Source organism: Engraulis encrasicolus, chromosome 10, assembly GCF_034702125.1.
Source record: "Engraulis encrasicolus isolate BLACKSEA-1 chromosome 10, IST_EnEncr_1.0, whole genome shotgun sequence".
NCBI lineage: Eukaryota > Metazoa > Chordata > Actinopteri > Clupeiformes > Engraulidae > Engraulis > Engraulis encrasicolus.
Window position 1 is genome coordinate 23,243,887 of NC_085866.1, and position 10,000 is coordinate 23,253,886.

Here is a 10,000-nt window from a genome sequence, read left to right on the forward strand (position 1 = left end):
AAGAAAGAGAGAAAAGAGAAATAAAGAGCTGTGCTATTTTCTGCTGTGCATCTGACGAGTGAGCGGCTTGTTGCTAAAGTCTTTATTGTTGTTGTTGCTGCTGTTGTTGTTGTCGTGCCACGGCTGACCTCAGTGGATTAATGTCATTAGAAGGTGTGTGTGTGCGCACGCATGTGTGTCTCTGTGTGTATGTGTGTGTATGAGTGAGAGAGTGACACACAGGAAGATAGCTACTTACTCGACTGGGTTTCCTCCAGTGCCCGACGGTCACCTGAGGCGCGCCCTGGTAAACAGAGCGACTTTTGGCCATGTCCACAGAGAAAGAGGAGGTAGCAGTGGGCAAAATTGAAACAAAACCAACCGCAAACGACCCAAAATGACCCAAGCCGACCCACACCGACCCAACACAACACAAAAATAAAAACAACTCTCCAAAACTTCAAAGAAATCGAGAAAAACAACAAAGTCCTGACACCGATGGGAGGACAAAAAAACAATCTCCAGGCTTATGGATCCTGACGGGAGACGAGACACGCAGTGTCTTCGGTTTGACACATGAGTCGCAGCACCTGGGGAGGAGGAGGAGGAGGAGGAGGAGGAGGAGGAGGAGGAGGAGGAAGAAGAGGAGGAGGGAGGGCCTGAGGTTCCTGAGGCACGGTGGGACGTCTCCCGTAATCTACAGAGAGCTGAGAGGCTGAGAGGACAAACTTCTGATACTGACCTCTGATGCACGTGCGCTCACTGTAATAGTCCACAAATCAACACACACGAATCACATGCACACCCACATCCACACCCACATATACACACACACACACACACACACACACACACACACACACACACACACACACACACACACACACACACACACACACACACACACACACACACACACACACACACACACACACACACACACACACACACACACACACACACACACACACACACACACCGGTTTACAGTCCTGTGGGTGTGGCAGAGCGCTGTAAGAATACAGTTTGCTCTAAGGCCACAGGTGTGCAGTACGGTACATAACCAACTGCGCAGTATAGATATCCTGGGGGAGAAGACTATCGTTCTGACTGTGCATAGGAACGCAGCTCTTTTCTCTTCCATACAGTACTGCCATCCTGCAGGGACTGTTTTGTTATTCTTCTCTCTTTCTTCCTTACTTCCTTTCTTCTTCCCCCTGCTTTTTTTCTGTTGTTTTATGGACTGTTGTCTGTCTATCTCCGTGTCTGCCTTTCAATGCCAGGGAATAAAATGTTGAGATCGGGAGGCATAGACACGCACAACAAGAACATTCCTCCAGGGCACGTGAGTGTGTGTTTGTGTTGTGTGTATGTATGTGTGTTGTGTGTGTGTGTGTGCATGTACAGTGTGCACGTGTGTGAGGGGGAGGTTTGTTTGTGCACACATGGGTGTCTATTGTGTATGTGTGTGGAGGGGATGAATGCTTATGAGAGTTGGGAGGAGGTTGTGTGAGGGGGTGTGTGTGTATATGAGGGGGCGTGTGTGTATGTGAGTGGGCTGTGTGTGTGTGTGTGTGTGTGTGTGTGTGTGTGTGTGTGTGTGTGTGTGTTTGTGCATGTGCGTGTGTGCGCATCTGTGTGTGTGCATGTGCATGTGTGCGCATGTGTGTGTGTGTGCGCGTGTGTGTGTGTGTGTGTGTGTGCGCATGTGTGTGTGTGTGTGTGTGAGAGAGAGAGAGAGAGAGAGAGAGAGAGAGAGAGAGAGAGAGAGAGAGAGAGAGAGAGAGAGAGAGAGAGAATCCTGCCTCCTCCCTCTCCCTCTCTGGCCAATGGCCAGAATCATAGTTGTGACTCCCCTCCCTGGGTGCTCTCTCTCTCTCTCTCTCTCTCTCTCTCTCTCTCTCTCTCTCTCTCTCTCTCTCTCTCTCTCTCTCTCTCTCTCTCTCTCTCTCTCTCTCTCTCTCCCTCTCTACCCCCTCCCTCTTTATCTCCACTCCTCTATCTTTCTCCCCTTTCCCCTTCTCACTTTCTCTGTCTTTATCTCTTCTCTTGTTGTTTGTTCCGCTCCTCTCCCCTTCTTCTTTATCCTCTCTCCTCTCGCTCATCCCTCTATCTCCTGTGTCTCATCTCCCAGACAGGTCTGAACAGAGCCAAGCTTTGCCAGAGGGCATTTGCTCTCAGGAAGAGGTGCTCAGTACAGCCGCACAGCACAGCACAGCACAGTGCCAGTGTTACAGTGCCAACCCCTGCAGCCAGGGTTGCCAGATGAGGCTGATGATTTCCTGCCCAATAAAATGCTCAAAATCCGCCTAGAAGCACTAAATCCCACCCAATTCAATTGATTTCTATGAACCAAAAAATGTGCTAAATGCCATTTTTACCCGCAGACGGCCATCCTAAGCAGCCCTATTGGGTGGGAAACCACCCAATCTGGCAACACTGCCTGCAGCTGGATTGCAGCCACAGGGGGGACAGGGCAGGTTAGCACTGCTCAGGCCTAGGCTCCAGGAATCAATACAGGCAGGGCCGTATTAAGATGGCCTGGGCCCCCTAGGCTAAAGGTTGCTGAGGGTCCCCCCAAAAGGCAAAGAGGTGCTCAGTACAGTCGCACAGCACAGTGCCTGTGTTACAGTGCCAACTAGGGCTGTAACAATATTGTATCATATCGAGAATTTGTGATGCACAGAGACACGATACGATACTGTATTGTGATGGAAGAAGGCACTATCGTGACACGTCCTTTCAAAGTTCTGTTACCCTTCAGTCCAGAAAACACCCACATGATATGATGTGATGGTGCTTCCAAGCTTCAAATCGATAGCCTTATTATTTTTTAACTTCTTTTACATTATTAGTAACCTCTTGTAACCTATTCTACCTACAGTATAAACGATGATCAATGAGATTCATTTGAAAAATTGTGGGGTGTATCAAACCATAAGTCAAAAATCGTGATATGAACTGAATCGTGAGTCGACGGCCATCCTAAGCAGCCCTCTTGGGCGGGAAACCACCCAATCTGGCAACACTGCCTGCAACTGGATTGCAGCCACAGGGGGGACAGGGCAGGTTAGCACTGCTCAGGCCTAGGCTCCAGGAATCAATACAGGCAGGGCCGTATTAAAATGGCTGGGGGCCCCTAGACTACAGGTTGCTGTGGGTCCCCCATAAGGCAAATTTTCATGACAGCTTAGCCTGGCAGGTGGTGGCCCCTAGGTTGCAACCATATCTAACCTGTACGTTAATCCGGACCTGAATACAGGCCAAGTCTCTCTCTCTCTCTCTCTCTCTCTCTCTGGTGAACACCTGGGTCCACAGTAAGCAAGGCTGGCTTCTTGGCACATCAGGTGTGTATTGGCAAAGTGCTAATGTTTTTTTTACAGAATGGGGAGGAAGAGAGGAGAGGATGGGATGGAGGGAGGAGGAAAAATATAAAGGAGGAAGCAAAAGACATACTGCAAATGCACCAACAATGACATATAAAGCACTGTAGATGACACCAAAGACAGGATAAATAATGGGTAGGAAGAGTCTACGCCAGCAAGGAGATGTCAGGAGGGAGGAAGAGAGAAAGTGAGAGAGGGAGCATAAGAGCAGGAAGAGAAGAAAAGAGAGAGAGAGGGAGAGAGAAAGGTGGGGGGTGATGGAGAGAGGCGGAGATATAAAGAGAGAAGATGAGAAACAGAAAGAGAGAGAGAGAGAGAGAGAGAGAGAGAGAGAGAGAGAGAGAGAGAGAGAGAGAGAGAGAGAGAGAGAGAGAGAGATCAAGTGGGACATACAGAGAGAGAGAGAATGAGACAGAGAGAGATAGAGAGATAGAGAGAGAGAGAGAGAGAGAGAGAGAGAGAGAGAGAGAGAGAGAGAGAGAGAGAGAGAGAGAGAGAGAGAGAGAGAGAGAGAGTGTGAGAAAGTGAGAGAGCGAGAGAGCGAGAGAGTGAGATGGATAGAGATATACGTATGAGCTCCATAGCACTAATAGAGCTGTCAGGGCAGGGGCAGGCTGCATGGCAGGGCAGGCTACAGTAGGCTGGCCTCCATCATTAGTGTAATGCAGGGTTTCCCAAACTGTGGTGCGTGCACCCCTGGGGGTGCGCGGCCTGTCACCAGGGGGTGCGCGAGCTGAATAGAGCAATGGTGGATATGTGTGCTTTTTTTTTAATCCAGCATTAATGAGCGTCAGGTAGTTTTAATTGTTTGACGAATTGAAAGTGTAATTTATAACTCATAGACTTGTCATGCAATAAGTTCCATTGTAATGATGGCAGAAAAAAACGTCTGATTGGAAATCGGGATTACCCAAAATGTGCGGTGGTGCAACATTCGCTTAGGGGGTGCGCGAACCACATTGAAATGTGAAAAGGGGTGCGCAGGGAAAAAAGTTTGGGAACGGCTGGTGTAATGTCTCCCGCCAGGGCCAGATGTGCCTGCTCATGCAGGGACGTAACGTAGCGCTGCTGCCCTCTTCTCCTCTTCCCCTCTTTTCCTCGCCTCTTCTCTTTTCCTCCCTTCCTCTTCTTCACTCTTCTTCTCTCCACTCATTAGTTCTTCTCCCCTTCCATCCTCTCCTCCTCTCTGCGTCAATCATCCGCCCATCATCATCTCCCTGGCTCACCTCCCCTCTTCTCTCTTCTGTCCTCTGCCCTTCTCTTCTCTATTTTTCTCCCATTGCCAACATGCATCCTTTTCCTCTCCTCTACCCTCCTCCCCTTGCCTCCACCCCCTCTTCTTCCCTCCTCTCCTCTGCCATCCTCATCTCATCCCTCGTTTTCTCTCCTCTCAGCCTCTCCCCTGTTCCTCCTCATTTCTCATATGCCCCTTCTCTCCTTTCCGCTTCTCTTTTCTTCTCTCCCTTCCTTTTCTCGCCTCGCTGCTCTGCCCGGTCACAGAGTCACATGCTTGTCTGAACCTGTTCCTCTCAGAGGTCAAACCCATCAGTGGCCATGAACGCCTGCCCTGGGTCTTCGGCCTTCACCCACGGCCACTTAGCCTGGACATATACTGAACTCTCTCTCTCTCTCTCTCTCTCTCTCTCTCTCTCTCTCTCTCTCTCTCTCTCTCTCTCTCTGTCTCTCTCTCTCTCTCTCTCAGAAGACTTAATCATGGACTCACTTTCTCTTGATCACCAACTCACTTTCTCTCACTGAACACTGTACATTACAAACTGACTTTCATTCCGTTACACTGACCTGCACACTTACCTTCTGTGACTCATATTACGTATATGGCCAATTTAATATTGCTCTCTAAAATCCGCCGCAAACTTAGGCTACTTTCTCTGTCTTTAATGTTATTTCAAACTTAATCTCATTCTGTAAAACCTGCAAACTCGCTTCTTCTGTTTCAACATTACGCAAATAGCTATTTCACTTTCTCCCACACACACTACACTAGATCACCACTCATATAATTGCCTTCTACACAACTGATTCATGTTAGGGGATGGGGGTGGGAAAGCTGTTTATATCATTTCTGCTTAACTTTAGTTAAAAAAAAATGACCAGGAAATATACTCTCTCACTGAAGATTTAATCATGGACTCATTTTCTCTCACTGAACACTGCAAATTACAAACTGACTTTCATTCAGTTACACTGACAAGCAAGCTCAATTTCATTGACTTACTTTATATGAAACTTAATTTATCTTGCTTACACCAAAATCCACAAACTTATTTTAGCTTACACTTACATTATATCCCTACTACTCATTGTCTTCTATGTGTTTTTGGCTGGTAGGGATTGGTTGTGGTTCTGTTTTACGACCATGTAGTAAAAAAAAAGACAATGCATGATTGATTGGATTACAGACTGACAGTGGGTAATCCTGTTTGGTTTAGCTGCATGGGTTTAGATTAGGAGCAGGAGTCTGTTTGCCTGTTTTGGCCCGATGGAAAAGATCATGTCATGGGGAAGCAGAGTAGAGATCATCCTGCTGCCCTCACTGCTGAAGAACAAACAGCAATCATGCTGTAAAATATGATCTGGGAAGCCATAATGAAGCTTTATAGCCCATCAATAATGCCAATAAGCAACAACCAGATGGCATCTACGCTGACTAAAAATAGGGGCGTATCATTTTACGTGACTACGTGCTGCAACAACTCTATTGACAGTCTACAACAAAACCGCTTCATTTTATGCAATCTAAGCTATAAACACAGAATACTATGGATTTTTGTAGACTGAAATGGGGAAAGGAGCTGTATCAGTGGGGCGCAAAAAGTGAAATGCATATAAACTAAAGCTATAGGTAGTCGTCAAAAATGGGTCTTGAACATATCGGAAAACACCCTCTTGAATTGTAAAAGTGCAGGTAAAAAAAAATTGTCCGAGCAGGTAAAAACAAAAAAAACAAACAAACAAACAAACACACAAAAAACGCAAAAGTATGATCCTATTTAGTCAGTCCAGCCTCGTATCTGTGGATACACACTACAGACAGCTGGTGCATCGGGAGACAAACAGATCTGCACAGGAGCTATGATAACAGAACAGTCAAAATCCATTAATCCCAAAACGAGACTATTACGCCGTGTCTTTTGCAATCTGAAACAGTAATTATACACACGTCATGACTTCCCCTGCAGAAATGATGGAACAGTGAGCACTAAGAGGAGAGGAGAGAAGAGAAGAGAAGAGAAGAGAAGAGAAGAGAAGAGAAGAGAAGAGAAGAGAAGAGAAGAGAAGAGAAGAGAAGAGAAGAGAAGAGAAGAGAAGAGAAGAGAAGAGAAGAGGAAAGGAGAGGAGATGAGAGGAGAGGAGAGGAGAGGAGAGAAGAGGATAGGAAATGTGATGGAGGGAGAGGAGAGGAGAGGAGATCTGATGGAAGGAGAGGAGAGGAGAGGAGAGGAGAGAAGAGGAGAGGAGAGGAGAGGAGAGAAGAGGATAGGAAATGTGATGGAGGGAGAGGAGAGGAGAGGAGATCTGATGGAAGGAGAGGAGAGGAGAGGATATGTGATGGAAGGAGAGGAGAGGAGAGGAGATGTGATGGAAGGAGAGAAGAGGAGAGGAGAGGAGAGGAGAGGAGAAGAGAGCAGAGGAGCGGAGGCGGGTTGCACTGTGGACCACATATCCAGTATATGAGAGAGTGACTCTTGATGATGATGATGACTGTTGTTGGAGAGCGTTGAACCATGCGGCTGCCTCTGCTGCCTCTGCCTCTGCTGCTGCTGGTTCCTAATGCACCACAGGGTGCCACAAATAGCCATAAAAATGAACAGTGCACACACAGTAAACAACATTTCCTCCCCAGCAAGTGCACAGCAACAACAACAAGTAGTGTAGTGCGGCCGGCTTCCACCACTAGCCTCTTAAGTGCCTGAGTCCCTTTTCATTTTGGAGCAGCTCAACACGCCATAAAATGATTTCTTTATCACGCGCCTCCTGTTCTGTTTTGCGCCCAAGACACACATTCTCTCTCTCTCTCTCTCTCTCTCTCTCTCTCTCTCTCTCTCTCTCTCTCTCTCTCTCTCTCTCTCTCTCTCTCTCTCTCTCTCTCTCTCTCTCTCTCTCTCTCTCTCTCTCTCTCTCTCTCAGACACACACACACAGATTCAGCCAATGTCTCTCTTCCTCTTCCTCTTTCTGTGTGTTTGTGTGTGTGTGTGTGTGTGTGTGTGTGTGTGTGTGTGTGTGTGTGTGTGTGTGTGTGTGTGTGTGTGTGTGTGTGTGTGTGTGTGTGTGTGTGTGTGTGTGTGTGTGTGTGTGCATGTGTGCGCACGTGCAAGTGTGTGTGTGTAAAGTGTGTAAATGAATATGGGTTCCAAGGGCACCTAAAAGGCTGGAGCTGCTGCGCTCTAGAGATAAAGCGAGAGGCGAGACAGGCTGCAGTCATTACGCTTCATAAGGCTTACAGTACATGCTGCAGACTTCAATAAAACCAAAACAGCCCATCAGTTATGCTGGCCTACTTCGGGTCCCTCTGCCCACGCTCATAAGTATAAGGTGCCCATGGAGAGAATACTATATAGTGGATGGCCTCATCCACTTACATACATGTATTACAATTAACCCATTTAAGCCTGATGCTGCATGTACGCAGCATTGGCCTTGGCGCCTGGAGCGAGATATACTGTGTAGACGCGGCATTCAGGCTCTTGAGATTTCCGTTTTTTAATAAAAAATGTGGGTATGTTGTTAGAGCTGAATGAACACATTCTAATACAAGATGAGGGTCTTTTAAATGCAACTTATTCCATGTTTTTATATGCTTTGGAGGCTGAGATATTTAGATTTTTATAGGCTGAGGGCACTTGTTTCCAAAAAGGGAATTCAACGGGCATTTTTTTGCAGGTGTTTTAGATGAGCAAACCAGCCCCAAGCGGTAACATTTCTTTTTTGGACAGAAGGTCTTGGCTGTGCTGTGCCGAGTAACATTCATTTCCTGAAGGTGTGGAGTGTTCTTAATTTTGAAATTTTCAAAAGTTGGCGAATTCAAGCTGATCGCGATCTACGTATGCAATTAACTGCTTCCCATCCAATGAATGTGGACCCCTTTGGAAACAGACTATACTGTATAGTGTTCAATAAAACCAAAACAGCGCATCAATTATGCTGGCCGACTTACATCAGCACATCCTTGCCCAAACTCTTAAAGTACTGTTGGCGAGAATGTTACACCGTCGGAAGATTATACTTGGCTCTGCTACAGGGAAACTTCGCAGCACTCTTGCAGTAAAACTTCTACTGTCTGGCTTGGTAAATGAGCCCCTTGCATTACATAGACTTCTTTTCACTCACAGGCTACCCGTGCCCTATTACAGTAAGAAACATTTGCGTCCTGAAGGTGCAGACTGCTTAAAGTTGAAACGATCAGATCTGCTTTTATTCAGTCGATAATGTCTGGCCTTGAGGTATATACAATGACCTACTGTCTAGTCAGTGCTTTCAGAGCCAGTTTTTCGAGATGGATGTGAACTGCATTGGAAGCTGTCTTGTAAAGCTCAATAAAATCAAAACATCCCATCTGTTATACTGCCCTACTTACCAGCTCATGCCAGCCTGAATTTGCAAAAGTACTAGTGGAGAGAAAACATTCAGACAGTGTAGTTGATGATGCACCCTGCTGCCCTTCATCCAAAGAAACTTCAAGAGGTCTTAAAGTAAAAGTGCTACTCCTCTAGAATGGGAAAACCTGCCCCTCATACTCAGAGGCGGACTTTCCATTATGCAAACAGGCAATTGCCTAGGGCCCCATCCAGATCTGCCTTCCATAGGGGCCCCACCTGTCACATCAGTCACAGAGAGCACACAAAAAAGTAGGCTTGATCTTAATGTGCTACTCACACACAGTTCTTCAGGGGTTTCGTGTTTTCTTGGGTAGTAAGCCATAGAACAATTATGGTAGGATCAGAGTACTTAGTGTAATCATGACATACCATGGTAGAACCATGATAATCATAGTAATACCATAATAAACCGTGGTCCATTTTCGTAAGGGGAAACACTAAAATAGCACCAAAACCACAGCATTTTGTCTATACAATGACATTTGAGGGCCCCAAGTTTATATTTTGCCTAGGGCCCCAAAATGTCTAGATCCGTCCCTGCTCATACTGCATCTGCTGCAGATCACGATCATATAGCTGTGATGTAGTAGTGTATGCAATGACCTATTACCTGTCTGCCGGTTTCAGAACCTTGATGGATGTGGACCCCTTTGGAAACAGGCTGCAGGAAATATCTTAGATTCTGCTCAACCCTCCCTGGCTGTAGTGTTCAATAAAACCAAAACATCCCATCAGTTATGGTGCTCTGTTTGTCAACCCGCACCAGCCTAAACTCCAAAGATACCAAATGATGGATGATTTTTCTTCTCCCTTCCGCCAGCGAAACTTGCACAGGTCTTTCGGTAAAAGTGTTACAAACATATCTGAATGTGCTGCATAAACAAATGTTTTGCTTCCTGGCCGTGTACGTACTGTAGACTCTGATCAAGTTTGAAACGATCAGCTCTGGATTTATCGACAAAGCCTGGCCATGATACATGCAATGAACATTTACCCTTTGGAAACAGGATGGTATG

At 46.5% G+C, this 10,000-nt stretch overlaps 1 protein-coding gene across 5 annotated transcripts in view; it reads right to left on the reverse strand.

The window, feature by feature from the left end:
* The window catches only part of rap1gapa (RAP1 GTPase activating protein a), a 208,175-nt gene that overhangs the window by 71,305 nt on the left and 126,870 nt on the right, over positions 1–10,000 (reverse strand). Inside the window, exon 1 of one of the 5 annotated variants that reach the window (XM_063208407.1) lies at positions 239–597. The exons of the other annotated variants lie outside the window; for them this stretch is intronic. Coding sequence (XP_063064477.1) covers positions 239–310 — 72 coding nt within the window. The 5' untranslated portion in view covers positions 311–597. Of the gene's footprint in view, positions 1–238; positions 598–10,000 lie in introns of those variants that run through there. 5 annotated transcript variants of the gene reach the window in all.